The sequence below is a fragment of the Abramis brama genome, assembly GCF_963993115.1.
Source record: "Abramis brama genome assembly, chromosome: 12".
Classification (NCBI taxonomy): domain Eukaryota; kingdom Metazoa; phylum Chordata; class Actinopteri; order Cypriniformes; family Leuciscidae; genus Abramis; species Abramis brama.
The window spans coordinates 34,546,261-34,564,660 of NC_139974.1; the positions used below are offsets into that span (position 1 = coordinate 34,546,261).

Genomic DNA, 18,400 nt, shown 5'->3' on the forward strand with positions numbered 1-18,400 from the left:
TGTTGTAATTCTCTGTTAATCTTTCCATGTTTCAACCGTGGAGTGTAATTGTGCTGAGGTAGGCTAATTGTAGTGTGCAGTTCTCACACATCATTCGCGCCATAAGCATGTTCTGCGTAAGCACCTGTTTCATGATAACGTGTTTTGCTTTTGTTTGCTTAATTGTGCAGGCCTGCTAGTGTTGAATTATCTTCTGCATAACGCACACGCTCATTGGAACGTGTTCTTACACACACAATAATCAGGTACGATCAGAGAGAAGTGCTGTGGCAGACCGTATGCCTGTACTGCCATTCATCACGCCCCACACACCGCTCACATCGCTCCTCATTATAAAGCGCCGTGTCTACAAAAGCACAAAAAACAAAACATGGCCTCTCCTACACACTTTTTCATTCTCAATTTCCCTGTTTTTTTTCTGCCCATCTGTCTCGTTCCCTGGTCTGTTTCTCTTCTATCCCTGTTTCTGCTACACTCTTTTGCCCTCAAAAGCTTTGCTTTGTTCCTCTCAATCTGTTCCTCCCCACCCCCGTTTACCCCCCTCCTCCTCTCTTTAGCTGAGCTCTAGTATTAAGGTACAGCAGTGGTATCGGTGTCTCCCATGCTGGGCTTTAGATGTGTGTGTGTGTGTGTGGCCATGTTTGCACGTGTATTTGTATCCATCCATGGTTGAGACAGCAAGGCTTTATCTCTAAGTTAAGCACTGTCTGTTTTGAGTCTTTAAGGAGGCCATCTGAATCTGTAATCCCACCCAGCTGATTGTCACTAATCAGTGTTGTCTTTCTCTCTCCATTGGCATCGCCAATATATCTCAAATAAATTGTAGAGGAGGATGGATTGTACAATTAACTCTACTTTGAGATAGTGCTAGCATTGTGACCTGCAACACTAAGCTAACACCTGCTACATTAAACTCTAGCAAAAAGGATTTACTATTAGTAGGGTTACTGAAAGAACAGAATGTGTCACTATTGTGCACTTAAGGCATTCAACTCTATTCTAAAATGCTTTGAAAGAAACGGGCCTGATAAATGACAAATCCACCCACAGTGGTGTCATGTTGTCCCTACAAATTAACTGAGTATTTACAGCATCTGGATCTGGTCCAGGTACATCAGCTCTGGCTTCTGGCCACCTTAAGCTTAGCAACTAACCCCTGCAGCCCACCTGACCTTCAGAACTAAGCTTTGTCATATGATTTATATGTTGATAAATAGGGTTTTGAGACGCCACCTATTTTACAAACTTTACATTATTATAGGCTGCACTTTCATATTTCAGAACTCTTATATACCTTGATTTTTTTTTATTTTTTTTTTATAAAGGTTGTAAATTAAGGTAGAACTTTAAAACAAATCAATGCATATACTGGACAAAAAGATTGAGACCTATAGTGAAAATACATTTGCATTTTGCGTTCTTAAATTATTATTATCATCAATAGTTTAACAAATAATTACTTTAAATTTTAATAATTATCAAAAAATATTTAGATTTAGAATTAATGATTTTTTATTTATTTATTTTTTTGGTTAAATGAAGAATTCCAGATTTTCAATGTGATCTGAGATTTTGGACCCCATTGTATATTAAAATATAAATTATAGAATTCACATATAAATGAAGAAAAAGTTTTAATAATTGTCTCATTACCAAAGAAACACACATTATTTGTACTTGATTTCAGATATGCCTAGTGCGCATTCGTTATTTTAATGGCCAGGTATTCTGCGCAGGCATTCCCTCACATCTTTTTTGATGCATTGTGAATGTATATGAAGTTGACATGATAGGCTTTCATTTTGGCCCCATGCCAGATTATTGAATGGGTATGTGTGTGGGGTGGGGTGGGGTGTTGGGCAGGAGCCGGTCAGAGTGCTTGCTGTCTGTTAATGCTACAGCTTGGCTAATTTGTTCCATGGTTTTCTCTCTGTGTTGGTTAGCAGGGGGTGAGCATTGTCCTTCATTACCCTAATCACTGTGAAATAACTCCAACGGACATTATCCAGACCTGAATATAAGGGGGAGTGCATATGACACATTAGGAACTGCTGTGTTGAGAAAGAAAGAGAGGTCTAGCCAAATCATTTATTTTTTAACACTAGCAATTTAACACTAATGTTTACTAAGCTAAAAATGTATCCTCATGTAAACATTGTAAACCAACTGGCCTATTGATATTTTTTCTCATTAGCATTGTAAACACTTTTAACTGTCATTCACACACTTCACTGGTAGCGTATTCAGTGTGGTGCTATTCATGTTGGTTTATGTTTCAATGTCAAAACTGAGAAAAATCGAATGATTTCAAAATGGCATGTGTGCCAACACAATTTTGTTGCATTTTGTTTCTCATGTTCATTAGCTTCACCTCCAGTTATTGCACTTCTTGACCTTTTTATAAAGTATGATGTGTAAGTCCACATTTGTGTGGGATAATTACAGTTATGGAAAGCTTACCATTGTATTTTTCGCCTATCATTTCATTGTTACTGTATGTTAATAATAAAGTAGGCATATTCGGATGCAGGGTTCATCTTTTTAAATCTCTCTATAAAACTGTTTAACAGTTCCCTGAATTTGGTCATCTTAGATTGACGACCTAGACTCCTAACATTTATGGAAAGGTGTGATTCCCTAGTCTGTTTTTCTAATGACTGTGGAGACAGTATCTCATAATACTCATAACACAGCACCCCTTCTATGGTTTGAATATCATCAAGGTCAGAGTGAGCTCACATTAATCATTCATGAGGGGTTTTACTACACTCATTGTTTTTTTGTTTTTTTTTTGCCATTCTCTCTCTTTCTCTCTCACTCTCACTATCCCTCCCATCAGATTCAGACCCCCTCCCTTCACCTTTTCCCTTTTTCTCACTTCACTTTCACACTCACAGCGATATCTTTCCTTTGCATCTCTTTATAGCTTTTGGTCCCAGCTGGTGCAAGTGACTGGTGTATCTGCTTCTAGCAATCAATCCTAAATCAACACACACCACAATAATGCATGTGCTTCTTACCTCAACCCCCTGCACCTACCCCAGTTCTCTTTTGTGTGAAGAATAGTGCAACCCTTGATAGTGGGGCAATGTGATAAGAGAGAGTGATTGCAGGTGGATTCTGGATTAGTAAAGGAGAGCGAGACTGTATGAGTGAGTGAGTCGAGCAAGGGAGAAAAAGAGAGAGGAGGGGGGAATGGGAGGTGCTGTATCAGCCAGGCTGAGCCAGGACGCAGTTGCCGCACAAGCAGCGCGCTGAGCTGAGGGGTCTATTGTTCCTCTGGCTTTTTTATTTTTTCTCCTTCACTCAGTCCTCATTCTTCTCCACTGACCCAGAGAACACAGTGAAGAAGAAAGAAAAGGAGGGAAAATAGAGGAGTTAGAAGAGAAAGAGAGAGACAAGTGGATTACCCTTTCCTGGAGGAACCGCGTGCAGAAGAGTGAGAGGGACAATAGCAGGCACACTTTCCCCTGTGCCGCATCTTCTTGTGCTTACATCTCCTGCTGAGTGTGTGTGTATCGTGCAGGTCTGTTTGGCCAGACTTGAGCCGTGTGGATCTATCTGGCCGGGCTGAAGCCATGGGGCTGGCCAGCAGGGCGACAGGGAGACGGGTCACTTCAGCAGGGGCTCTTGCTACCCTCTTCAGAGTAGCTCTGCTCTTTTTTGGGATTTGGGATGTCCAGACGCAAACAGTCACCAACACAAAACCCACTTACATCTGGCAAACAGGTATGGCTGTTTTATCTAAGCACAAGTCTATGCTTAAAATGTTTAACATTGGTTAGTGTGTTTTGTTTTGTTCAGAGACAGGTTTGTGATGAGAAATAGATGCTGACTTCATGCCAGAGTCGGAATTAGATGTCCCAGTGAACGTACATTAATTGGAGGTTACTTGTATTAGGCGACAGTATATTTCAGTGTGCATTTAGTTTAAAGACATTTTATCTGTAAGTCCTGGCGCTTGGTTCTTGTAAGAGCTGTGAGAATATTTAAGTCCGTACTGTTGCTGAAGAGTGCTTGATATTTTCAGAATGTGTGGGATGGTCTTCGATTCACTAGTAACCCTCCAACACACTTTTAAGAGATGTGTAGCCCCCATAGTACATCCTGAAAGATAAGAGGCATGGTTGATTCTTTAAAGAAAACTTGTACTTGATTAGTATGATTGTGCAATAATTAAGCACATGCTTTCCAAAAGCAGCATGGTCAAAAATGTGTGAAATGACTGTGATGCCCCAAGAACAGTACTTAGTAGGTGAATATTGGAGATATTATAAGTACCTGTATAAGTACTTGCAGTGTCATGCTCTGGTTTAGAGATATGTTTGGTGGAATGTAAAGCAGTTGTCTTGTAGGTAATGTGAGTGTTGTCTGGTTTTGGGGTGGTGTCTCTACACCTATTAGGGGTGCTAATTTGCCATGTATGGGACATCACCGGCAGTGTAAGTGGGGGGATGGAATAAGCTGAAGGGGGTGAGTCTGTTTCGGGTGCATGTTTGGATGGGGAGGGGTAGGGCTTACTGGGAGGCTGAAATGGTTCCTCTGGACTGGCCACAGATCAATGGGTCATTTGGCCAGAGTCTCAGGCAAGGATGGATGCTCTGGATCAATGAAGAGGGTGCAATAGGGCCACTGGTGTCCTGCTGGAGTTGATCAATGCACAGCTTCATGGCTGGACAGGTTTGGAATCCTGCAGGATCAATGGTGAATTCTGAACTCTCTGGTTTAACTCAGAAGGAGCCTGCTTAATATGTGTGGTGCAAATCCTTTGAATTAGGTGGTCAATGGATCAGTGATTTCAAGAAATGGGTGTAGGTTATTTCATGAGCAGACTATAAAACATCTACTGTTTATTTGACAACTCAAATGATGAGAGGGTTCAAGGAGAGTTGGTACATTTTAATGTTGTTCTGTCTGGCATAGTGACTGTTTATTTTCTTATACTGCATCTTTACTTTGCTTGACTTTTGTTAGTGTATAATGGCTGTAGAGGTGCCGGGAATATTGTGGTAGTGTGGTACAATATCCTGCCCCCACTACTGTCACTGAGTGCAGGAGATTAAACATGGGGTGAGGGAGGACAAGCAGATTGGCTGAAGCAAGTTAACCTACATACAGCAGAGCCTCACTTTTGGATTTCCCATAAATACACACATGGTAATTTCTAGAAGTAAACCCAAATGTTTTGTAAGCACTTAACCTCAGAACCTCAAGCAAGGCCAGTTAAGCAAACCTCAAGCTTTTGAGGAAACAGGCAAGAGACTAGTGCAACAGTGTTAGCCAATCTGCACGACTCATATGGGAGCAAATAATTTTTTGATAGAACCCTGGCAGTATGCATCAGTACAGAGGCTGATGCTCACCAGTCAGCAGCTAGTTTATTGTAAAACATTTCCCATAGTTCCCTTTGGATGAATCTGGATGGAGAAGAGTAGGATAAGACTGAATTTGTTCTCTGACAGCACTTTTGACACCTTTATCATTATGCTGAACAACATTTCTTATTTAATTAGATTCAATAATGTTTTCCAAATCTGAGATAAACACCTTGATACATACAGTGTTGACAACTCACTGTAACGTTCAGTTCTCAAAACTCCCGACAAAAGTGACTTGTGCTGTTTTTTACCAAGTTTTTATTTTTTTATTTTTTTATGTAAATTAATACATAAACACTAATCATGGCCATCTATGTTTAAACATCAATAACCTATTGGTTGGCCAGCAGGGCTGCTCATTTCACATGTAATGGGGCATTTCTAAAAGGCACAACAGCAAGATACTCTCATTTTAGACTACTAGATTTGAATAAAACCTGCAGGCTGTCAATAAGCTATAATTTATTTCAGTCCTGAAAGATTTGACAGTGCAGTTTGTTTTTACATGTCCCTGTTTTCAGGGCTGTGAGGCTGTATTTGAAGGCTCTAGGGAATCGTCTAGCCCAGTTTATTGCCGTGTATCTTCCAATATTACACTGTAAACAGTACCCCTTTTTAACACCATTGCATTTGTGAGGGGCATTTTGGGATCTTGACTTCATTCTGCAGAGTTTATTGCAAACAGTCTCGAGTTTCTGTGCTGTTCTGTACAACAATGTTTCATTTAACTATATTGCTTTCACTTCCAGGGGTTTACCTCTGTATGACCGTCACTCTCCAGGGCCTCTATGTGGGCCATTCCCTGCCCTACAGCTGCCTGAGATAACACATACACACTGATCTTAATCGACAGGGCTGAACTCTCTCCCTGGTCAGCATTGTGCTTGGTGGTGGCGTACATGTGGGAGGAAGCTATTGAGTCTGGCAGGACCCTTCCCCCTTTACCCCGCCCACCCAGTCCAGCAGATGAGATGCCTTTTATTCCATCTAAAAGTGTGAATATGCCTTTACGGCCCCACTCACTAATGTCCACCCTTCTGTTTCCATCTTTCAGCACCTTTCACCTTTCCCTTCAGCATCCTTTTCTTTAGGTTGGCCTTTGACCCTGTGGTTAAAAGGGTCTTACGGGGGCATGTCAGTGCGGGAGAACATAGGGTATCTATTGGTGGCAAGAGGCCAAGTGTCAAGCGGTTAATTCAAACATTTTCACTCAGCCAGACTTCAATTCCAAAGACACCACCTGAGGACTGCACAACATGACTCTCTTTAGATTCTGGATCCCAAGGAAAACGCATCCATGTGCTTCCTCAGTGTGCTCCAAAATGGCTAATCATGGAGAAAAATAGAGGAGGAAAAACATATGGAAGTGTGCAAACATTCCCTAGGTGATCAAGCTGTAATTATGCCCATCCATCAGCCTGAATTTTGCTATGGAGCCAGAGTTAGACGCAATCATTATGAGAAGGGATGAATTGGATTTTTCTTTCGGATTCATCAAGTGCCAAATTGCTGCTGCTTGTCTGGGTACTTTACTTGAGTATGGTCCAGCTGCTCACAACAACCTGCCTGACAAGTGCCGCCCACATGGAATAGTCTCACACAAGAGCCTCGTCACAGCCGTTTTAGCTGTCTTTTAGTTTTTTGTGTCATCATTTTCAACGCTTCTCTTCTTTAATTGTTTGTCAAAGTTCTCAGCCTTACCGGTTTGCGCTAGGTCACCTCCTCCCTCTGCCGTTTGTTGCTCTTAGGTTAGCATCTGTGTGCTCCCTCGCTTCTTTCTTTTTCTTTCGTCCTGAAAAGCAAGGGGAGAATCTTGATGAATGCTTGCCAAAAGATGACAAAAGACAGACTGACAGCATGATTTGTTCCACTTGCCCCTTTCTCTCTTTTCCTTTTCTTTTGCTCACACATGCACGCATGCACTCGCGCACCTCATTAGTTTGCTAAGAATGGATTGCCGCCTGCCTGTGAGTGGGGGGAACGGTTGTAATTACCTGGGTGTGTGGCGCAAACCCTTTTTTCACATCTAAAGGCAGCCTTCTGACAGAAGATGCTGAGAAGGCAGCTTCTGCTTTTTTTTTCACTGACAAATTTCTATTCCTCAGACATTGCATTTATTTAAATAGTCTGTAACACCAAAGAAATTGATGATTTCAAAAATTAGCTTATTACTGCCCTTTGATTTCAGACTACAGTCAGATAAGCTTGTAACTGATGACAGTACTAAATACATTAACGGAACATCACAATGTGTTCCTGAAGCTTTTCCCCTCTCTCAATCACTACAGCTCACGTTCCGGCAAGAAGGCTGCTTAGCTTTCCTGAAACGTGCAAAGGGATTGCACTCATTATGCTAAACCGCTTTATACCAACACCTGAGTCATACACTTCCTATCCAATGCCACCTAGAAGGCCTTTCTACGAGTAATTTTAGAAAAAGAGCCAATTTGTGTCTTTATTCTCCCACCCATGATGTCAAATACACATTTGCACTATGAAAATATTTCCTATTGAGAAAAGTTTGAGAGTGTGAGGTTGTGTTTACAGTGTGAATGCCACTTGCATCCCTTACTTTTTTCTCTTTGTCTTTTCTGTTATGTCGTAGACACACGCCTGAGTGCCAAGCTTGTCTGTGAGGAGCTGAGCTGAGCAGTGCCATACTTTATTGCGTAGCGACTATTGTGATGGAGATATAAATAGCAGACAGGTTGAGCCAGGCAGCAGCTGAGCTCCAGCTCTAGATCCATGCTACAGACACTAATGGGAGAGAACCTGGAGGAGGTGGGAGTGAAAAATGGAGAATAAACAAGAACAAACAGACTGTTTGTCATCTTAGTTGATTCTTTAGTGGTTCTCTAAATTTTCACAGTGCTTGGGTAAACGCGTTTGCGCAGATGATTGCTGTCTCGCACACAATGAAACACCTGCAGATTTTGGCATGGCTGGCACAATTTGGCACTGTAGCATAAGCTAAATGATGCCTCTCTGATAGGTTTAGTCTGATTATAGCAGCAAAAAAAATAAATTCATATGGATGAATGAGAATTTCTTCATTAACAATACTTACACACCCATTTAAGATGAATCAACACATCCACAACATAATCCATATATATAATCATGTTCTCAACTGCATTATAGAAATTTTGCTCCTGTGGTCTTGCATCCATATTTGTAATTAGCAGAAGTATATTTCTGCCTGGTTCGACATTGGGAGTCTGATGTGAAAGCTGAATGTAATAAGTTGGTTAGGGCATAAATGTGGGGATTTCCTCTCTCTAATCAGCTAGCCGTAATCTGACTTGACCTTTTTGAACCCAAGAAGCATTGAGATCAAATGCCAAGTTGAAGGATGTTCAGGAGAAGTATATAGCTAGCTGCAGTATCTATATGGAAATTGTGATTGTTGAAGAGCCATATCTATCTCAAAAGCCTCAGCATCCCTTGAATGTGAAGTGAACCAAATTCTACCTAAACTGACTGATCATTCTAGAATTGTGGGACATTTGTGAAGGCTTGCATTATTACAACTTTTTGTTTTTCAACTGCAATCAAGTCTTCAGAATTTATAAAAGAAGAATGAAAAAATCAAATGCAAGACAGATTGGCAGAAGTAGCTGTATGTTGATGTGGAAAGGTTAGCATCTCTCAAATGGCAACTTGTCAAATATCCGTTTATTCTGCCACCCACTCAACACTTATTTTCACATCCACACACTTCCATTCTTATTTTCACCTCCTTTGCTAAAACATACACAGCTGTCGTTTATAGTGGGGGGTAGGTGGGACATGTCCCTATGCCATCACTTTTTATCAAGGCCGATTTTTGTCCCCACTACTTTATGAAATTGCTTGCAACAGTGATTTATCTGACACAAAAGAAGCATTTTCATTTGTTGAGTTTCCAGTAATTTGTGCAGGTTTTTTTATTTTCTTTATCAGTGGTACAAACACATACCCAGTTCACTCTATTTTTCTTCCACGGCCATCACAAAACAAAATGTAAACAAAGGTATCCTTATTCATAATGTACATCCATTGGCATTCAACTGTAATTTAAAAAAAAGTAAGTTATATTATATTATATTAGAGTGAATTACATGCTGGAATCCCTTATACTCACATTTGGTAGTTAACGGCTGGTCAATGAATGTCTCCTAATTCAATTCTGCGATTGAATTTTAAGAAATGCTTACAGTTGGATCTCCGTCTGAATATTGTGGAATCTACTTTTTTTTCTTTTTTCTTTTTTTTAGTTGTGATGTTTTAATAATCCAGTGGAGATTTGTCTGTTTGCTCTTCTGTTGGGAGCTTAAAATAGATCATTTCTGGGAAATGAAAGAGAGAAGACAAACATTGGCGAAAAGGGAGAGAACATTTTATCCATGTCATTTTTCATGGCCAGGTCTGCAGGGCTTACTGTAAGTGAGTTACCAGGGACCCTCAATTCATCATAGTTACGCCGAGCGCTCAGCCATACTCCCTGATGGAACTGCCCCCCGACTTCCATTTTCCCACAATGCACCATTACACAGTGCCTGTACCTCGTTTGCTTCATTGCTTGTTTTGTATTCAGTGGTTGAAAGTGTACTGAAAGTGAATCTCTCTAATGTGAAATTATGTAAAATGATTCATGAGACCAGTGTTATGATTGTGTGAGGCTGTCAGCTTCAAACAAGATACTTGAGTACAACTTGAGGACCTTGAGACTGCAATTTCAAGTGTTCAGAATACTTCACTGAGAATAATATCGCTCCAGTCAGATTGAATATGCAAGCTTCTCCATGTAATGCAGTCAGTATGTGTATGTGTATGTGTATGAGTCTTGACAAGTAAATTTGCTGGAAAATTGGCTGAAAATGTCTGTTATTGTTTCGAAATGATTAATTTATTGAAATTTCACAGTAATCCACCAACTCCTGTTCTTTATGCATGTCGTGCCAATGCTTTCATACACACACACACACACACACACACACACACACACACACACACTGCTTTTGTGTGGATAAAATGTTTAAATTGGATATTAAATATAATGTTAAATCTCTAAAGAATTAAAAATATTTCATATTTAAAGTGCGGGAGATGAAGGAAATGTGACAGAGAAAAAGAGACTGTTTACAGTAATCTAAATGGAAAGGCTTAGACTAAGTCCAGCATTACTCATACTGTATGTGGATGCTTGATGGATTATAGATTAGACTTATAGATAAAAAAAAATGTAAATCAAAAAATAACCTTATTTAGTGCATCCTAAGAAGATTTGTAAAGTATAGCCTATTGAACCTTGCCCTTAATGTATACTTCGTTTGCATTGCATATCACTATGCATTTAATATTACTGAAAACGGTCATGTCTATGCGAGGAGTCAGTGTGTAATTTAGCATTTTCCCATAAGGTGTGCATGGATTTTTCCATAATATTCTCATAATCTAGTTATAGAGCATTGTGTATGATGCTATTTGGGATTGTTTACAATGTCCAATGCCTCATCCACAGCTGTGGCAGCAAACAGACCCGCCCATTGATGATTCATAATCATAATTTTCCTGTTAAATATGCTTAACTGGAGTGTTTCCATACCATTTTACAGTGCCTCTAAAAATCGACCAGCAAAAAACAAGTGTTTTATTCAAAAATATATTTTTGTTTTTGTTTTTACTGTTAACTAATCACACAATCCACTATGTCCTGTCAAGCACATAGCAGGGCACATTTCTCTAGTGTGCCAGTTTTTAAATTTTATTTGTGGCATCGACATCAAACACAAGCTTGAATGAGGTTTGAAAGCTAGCACACTGGAGAAAGGTGCCCTGCTACATTGCTAACAGGCTAGTCAGCATCTTTCTCCAATGAACAACATATCTCTGCATATTGCGGTTTTATATCATTCAAATTAGATTATACACTGTATTGTTCCAAATGTGATATCTAAAGATTTCAGAGGGTTGATGAAATTTCTACACAACAACGTTTTGATGGTGAAATTTTCCTTATAAAATCGCACTGCCAATGACCAAACACATGTGCGTACATACAGTATGATGGTATTTTTACCAGCTGGTGAGACCAGTTTATGGAGAGTTTATAAAATGTGTAAAGAAGTCAAAACAGATGCAAACACAATGAAGGTCTGCTGCAAGGAGACGTCATTTCCGACACCTGTACCAAACTGTAAGGGGCAACGTAACTCCTAACTAAAAAGAAAAAAACAGGTATGCTTGAGCATGCTGTCCATTTTAGGGTCGCATCTTTTGACATTGCGTCCTGTTTTTAGTTTTAGATGTCTTTGGTCTGTGTTGAGAACCTCTCCAGTGTTTGTTTGGAAGCAGACTGAGACCCCTGAAAAGGTGGACCGCACTAACAGAGCAATAGCACCAGAGTTTGTTTCAATCGAACCAAACATGCCAAGTGTGAGCACAACCTTTAGTAGTGACTTATTGAATTTCAATTTATTTTGTATACATTTTAACACATTTTCTTTGAATGAGAGTAAAATAGAGCGGAAGCAGTTTCGTACAGGACTGTATTATTAGTCTAAGTGACACAATTTTACTAATAACTCATTCAAATGTGTAGCTACTGTCGTCGTAGGGCAGCGCCATGCACCTTCTCCATCTGTTTCATTCATCCCCTTCTTTTTTGCTGTCCTCTGCAGACATCTGCCTTTCGACTCCATTTCCCCACCCGTCCTTCTGCAATCACCCCCTATTCCATATTGGATGTTGTTTTCCTGCAGATGTTGTCTGGAGAAGTTTCCAAGAAACTACTGATCTGAGACATGTTTCTGTGTCAGTTGTCAACGAGGTGATGGAACGGGTTTAATGAAAACTGATGTTCTTCTGACTCCACTGGTCTTAATATAGAAATGCAGGGTATAACCTACGTGTGGTGTACCAATGGAGGTTGACGCCCCTCTGCCAAGGTGATTCATTCTAGTTGTACAGTTTTACTGCCCAGTTGATTGTTTTACGGTCAGGACTGGGAAATGGAAAGTCACCATGGGCTATACAGTCTTCAAAGTGCTGTGGTTTGTTATCTATTGAATGTCCTATAGTAGGCAAACATAACAAAGGTAATCGTTTTGCATTATTTTCTCTCATGCTCTTTTGAACAAAAGAGCGATCGGATGTCATTTGGGGTTTGTGTTCTTTAGCAGATCAGTCAGTGAGATGTATCACTGTACACACTGAAATGTCAGGCATTTTTATAACTGAATTACATTTGTTGAATGAAATTTGTTATCAAGCTCTTTTTCCCGAGAGTAAAATCAGTCATGCATGCAAGAGAGTTGTTTTCACTCCATTCAAGAGCTTGATTGCTCAACTGTGTGTTCTACTCCCTCCACACTTCCACCGGATGAGCCTCTCCAGATCTGATCATCAGCATTCAAGAAGCGTTTCAGTGTGATTAGATTTAAGCCACATTACACAGTGACAGTTTTGAAGAGTCACACAATCTCTCAAAAAGAGAAGTGTGAACGTATTAATGCTGTGCTGGTCGACATGGCAGTCATCTTGGCTTTGGCTATAGTTTTTGATAATATTTTTTGGATACCTATCCCAAGTGCCATTTTCTGTGAGCTATGATTGATTTATTCTGTGAGTTAAAGGGTCTAATAGTAAAAGGGGGTACGAGTTTGTGAGTAGGGATTTTCAGCCCCAAATGTGGCAACCTTATGATAAAGAAAACAGGTCTTTGGTATGACTGATATATGACTGATATGAGTTTAACATATCAATGTAACATGATATATTATTACACAATAACACATTTTAAATAAAAAAAGTACTATTAAATACAATTAATTTTGTTAGTGGGCAAACTTTTTTAATGTGGACATTACATCTATTCTATCTGGAAAAGACAACAGTTATTTGTCTGACAGCATTTGTTGTTGTCGTTGCTGTTGTTTTTATGACTTATTTTTTTATTCTCTAGGTTCTTGTCCCAGATTTGCACACTTGAGGTGGAGTTGCGGTTTTGTGGATTTGTAGATGTGTTATGGTGGTACTGTGTATCTTTGAGTTCAAAAGACTGAGACACTCACAAGACCCCAAACCCCCCCGGTTCCCAAGTCAATGCAGGATTGTCTCAAAAAAGTAAAATGAACAAAAAAACATACAAATGCCAACAAATTCAAGATATGTTTGCTAAAAAGTACTTGAATGAGATTTTGTTTTTTATATAATAACATAGGATTAAATTAAGCAATATCATAAGAGCAAGAGAGCTATTTTCACGAATATGAGCATGATTGCAAACATGATATGGATTTTATATAAACGTTCAATAAACAAGAAGTTAATATTAAGTGACTTACATTTTAGACATATTTTTAGACAAGTTTTTGCAACACAAAGATTAATTTTATTGTTAGTGATTTGATTGGTCACAGCTCTGTATAGTGTCTTATTATTCAAAATGTATTTATTGATTAAATATAAGACATTTCTCAGACAGTAGATAAGGATATTTTAGATGATTTTGAGGAGTGCTGGTCTGGTCTTGGTCTTGATTCGGTCTCGCCGTGACTTGGTCTTGGTCCAACCCCACAAATTCTTGGTCTTGTCTTGGTCTCAACACACTCTGTTCTTGGTCTCGGCTTAGGTGGTCTTGACTACAACAGTAGCTCTTTGTGTTTTGTTTTTTGTTTTTTTTTGCTCATGATTTTGCAAAACAAATTATTGAAAAAAACGGAAGCACTTCAAAACAAGTTATAGACACACTTGTTGGAAAAGAACATCACAGTGTAATACAGATGGTTGAATTAGCAGTTATGTGGATTGTAACGCTATTTTAGTCAGACCACTTCACGACAGAACATGGACAAAATAATAAAAATGCTTGTTATAAATGTTTTGTACATAGAGCGAGCAATCAGTAGAGAGAAGTGGAGCGTGCTCACTTAACACCCATCATCCAGTGGGGCGGGAGAGTTTGTGCGTGAGTGATGAAGTGTTCGCCACTCTCATTACAGTGGGACAGAATAACACAGCCTTTCTTTTTGCCTTCGGTTCTCTCCTTGTCACCGACTGCAATTCCAGCTGTCCTTCATTTTAATGGAATGGCACGGACAGCCCAATAAAAATGAAATCTACATGTCTACATACTTCATCAGATTTCTCATTGTGAAAGCAGCCCATGCAGAATCTAAAGAAAAAAATCAAACAAGCTTGAAACAAACAAGTAGACAACCTTAGCTCAATCAGCCATCCATTTCTTTCCTTTGAAGTTCAGCCTCGTTAAAAAGGGAAATAAACAAAATGAGCCAGGGGAACAAAAAACTGTGCAGCATCAGCAGAACTCATAGACTGGACCAGATTCAGTTTGGAGTTTTCATTTAAATGTAGGGTAGGCAATTTGTTTTATAAACACTTTTTGTTATACTGGTTGAAACTCTCTTCACATCCTGATTGCAATCAATAAAAGAAGCGGTCTGCATATTAAAAAAAATTACATATATCTTCTGTGGAAGTCTCAGGACCAAAAAAATTTGTCCAATCATTGCATTCGATCCAATTGCAATGATAGAATGATCTGCTGTCAACATATGCATTTGCATACCTCCGCGCACCTTGTTTGTGCAGACATCAGCACGTTTCATGAGGCTATGGAGAGTTGAAGACAGACAGTCACTGAGCGCCCCAAACAAACAGCCTCCCTTTTACAGTTCCTCCTGAACCAAAACAACAAGCTTATGCTGCGTTCACGCCATGTCGTAACCATAATTATGAGATGGCAACCCGTGACATTCTACCTGGAGCTTTTTTTAGTCCTCAGACTCAGATTTATTAGTTTCTATGTCAACACTATCATTTCTATGTCAACAATATAGAGCCGAAATGAATCTGCAGCAGTCAGGTGGTACAAGTAAGAGCTCTGTAAGTTGTTGACGGTCATTATTATTGTAATGTTATGTGCTTTGAGACAGGTGGTAATTTAACGTCGTCTCTCGTGACGCTTTGCAGATTCTGCTCTGGCCGTGTGCGTTCATGTGTTTTGGAGGAGGCGTGGCTTTGAAGACGCTCTGAAGGGAGGATGGGATCTAATGCTTTCAAAGCTAGCTTGCTATTGCTAGCCTCTCCGAAATTGCCTACCCTACCTTTAATGTGTGTGTAGGTGAAAGTCTGTGGTTGCTGTGTTGGAATGATCTGTGTAACAAGGATCACTGGCTCTTTAGATCTTTCTTTTGATGAATGGCACAGTCCATTCTGTGCAACTCTAACCAGATATAAAGGTTATTCTCAGGGTTTCCTGTTAAAGCCAAGCCCTTTCCTTCCCCAGCAATGAGTTCTCTTTTATTTTTTTTGAGTGTTGAACCACATTTAATTTATGTACCATTGATTGTCTTTATATTCTAAGCAGCATTTATTGTCTTAGGTCTCTGGAATGCACTGATATTGGAATTGTGGCATTTCAATTCAATACAGATGAAAATTTTTTCAAAGTGACATCAACAAAGCTTCTTGTACCTTTTTTTTTTTTTTAAGAAATTAAACCAATATGGTGCCAGTAAATATAGTGCAACCAACCATACTGTTAGTCAAAATGAAAACTTTTTTATTTTAAATAAACTTTTTTAATAATTTTTTTTAATACACTTTGTATATTATATGTAGATTTAAAATCTGTTGACAAATAGCATTTTTTTGTTGTTGTTGTTTCTTACTGTACCACACTTTTCTTTCCTTCTCCTTGTCTAATTTAAAATGGTTGTGAATGGGGTATTTGTGTTTGTTTATGTGTGTTTGTTATAAATGGCTGGCTCTATAGTGCCTATTATTTCTTGTGTTTTTTTATTGGTGTTATACAAAGTACTTCACTTAAAATGCTGCCCCCTCCTCTTATATCCTTCAGATTTATAACTGAAGTGTCTGATTCATTAGTTGTTGATTGCATTTCTTTAAGCCTGAAAAAGACATTTTACTCTTGTGATCTAGTTAAGCAGCTGCATGAATGGTAACAAAAGCTTCTCCGTTTGACTTATAATTTATATCCTTTTGCCGATGTATTGTGCTGTTATTTAGTGTGTGGCTTCCCTTATTTGTCCCCTGTTCATCCGCTGTATACCCACGTGGCTTTGCTCTGAGAGGTCAAAGAAAATGTCAGCAGTGTGCGAGAAAGCCTCTATTATGTCCTCAAGGAAAGCGGTTTTAAAATCGGTTAGCATACTGTTTTGATTGCAGAATATAGTAATATAAATGATTATCACATATTAAGATTTTGAACTGAAATGTTGAATGGAGAGTTGGAAAGTATGTGTTACATTTAATATAACCATCTCACAGTCTCCACATGTTAGTGGGCTATTGGGGGTGGGTGGAAGTGAACTTGCTGAGGTTGGTTTTAGCTGTCATTCATCTCTGGCTGAAATTAAACACCACTGTATCCAACCACATCCAACCATGACCATCATCTCTGAGGAGCACTTAATGCATTGTGGGTAATTCTGGTTTGCCATGATAATTAGGTACAGACCTGGAAATAGCCAAACATAGTGTGGTTTGAGGTTTGCTAAAATCATCTCGGTTTATGTAAACTGAGAATGTGCTTGGTTATTGTGGTTCTTTAGCCATCATGATTTTAAGAGTTGTTGTTTTTAGAAATGGTTAACCAAAACTATATTCAATGACAAAAATATATATTGTAAAAGTATACCATAAATTGCATCCAGTGGTGAAATGTACCATCCAATCCAATCTCAGAAAGTCCTAGAACTTCAAACTGTGACATTTGCAGGGTTTTGCTTAGGCTCTGCTTGTGACAAGAAGACTAATTTGAATGTCTTGTTGTGCTCTAGCATATGTGGTCTCAAGCGTAATCTAAGTACGGACCCCACAAGTTCCCAACAGCAATGAAAAATACATCACTAGAATTGAATTATCACTCAGTAAGCACCTTCTGACCATATGCACACAACTCACTTTGAGTGTACTCTGAGTGCGTTTGAAACCTCAGAGGAGAGCTGGAATTCTCTCTCTCTCTCTCTCTCTCTCTCTCTCTCTCTCTCTCTCTCTCTCTCTCTCTCTCTCTCTCTCAATTCTTTAGTATGCCATATATACTGTAAAAAAATAAATGTTGGTTTAACTTACCAACATTAATTATCTAAGTTGATGATCTATCTATCTATCTATCTATCTATCTATCTATCTATCTATCTATCTATCTATCTATCTATCTATCTATCTATCTATCTATCTATCTATCTGTGTATCTGTCTGTCTACTGTCTGACATTTCATTCAATCATCTGTTCTAATACTTAATTGTTCTGTCTATCTAGATAGTATCCACCACTGTGACACATGTACATGAAATTAAAATTATTATAACATATTATTAAAATAAATTGTTAAAATCGATATAGATATAGGTACTTTATATAGACAGAAATACAGATAGAGACCCGACTGAACACCTTTGGGAACTGGAACATTGACCTGCCCCATCACCCAGCATCAGTGCCTCACTGACACTCTTATGTATGAATGGGAGCAAATCCCTGCATCCATGTTCCAACATCAAGTGGAATGTTTTTTTTTGTTTTGTTTTTTCCAGAAGAGTGTTAGTTGTTCCAGCAACAAAGGGATAGATTGATGCCAATGGTTTTGAAATTAAATGTCTAACAAGTACATACTTTTGTCCATGCATTGTCTTTCTGTCTGGTCTTAAGCAATTAAATGCCATATAATTGCACCCGCGGATGTTAATTAGATAGAAACAGGAACGCAGAATAGCAGTGATTGAGAGAGAGACAAAAACAAGGTGATTATGAGAAACTAATTTGCATATTGAGGACATGCTATTGTATGTTTTAAAATGCTAGAGGATCCAGCACAGCGGATTGTCGGTGAAAAAGGTGAATGTATGTACAGTACGCATGTATTTATTTATTCATTTGAGATTGTATGCTTAACCAGGAGATACTGAAACGTGATCTTGACTATTCATTTTGAAATTCTTTGTTTTATTGCCCTGTCTGCCACTTCCATTAGGGTCAGTGAACCATTGTAACT

General features: G+C 38.9%; 1 protein-coding gene across 1 annotated transcript in view; it reads left to right on the forward strand.

The window, feature by feature from the left end:
* The first annotated feature begins 3,216 nt into the window (after positions 1-3,216).
* The window catches only part of thsd7aa (thrombospondin, type I, domain containing 7Aa), a 123,918-nt gene continuing 108,734 nt past the window's right edge, over positions 3,217-18,400 (forward strand). The window contains exon 1 of the mRNA XM_084130496.1: positions 3,217-3,729. Coding sequence (XP_083986622.1) covers positions 3,579-3,729 — 151 coding nt within the window. The 5' untranslated portion in view covers positions 3,217-3,578. The remainder of the gene's footprint in view (positions 3,730-18,400) is intronic.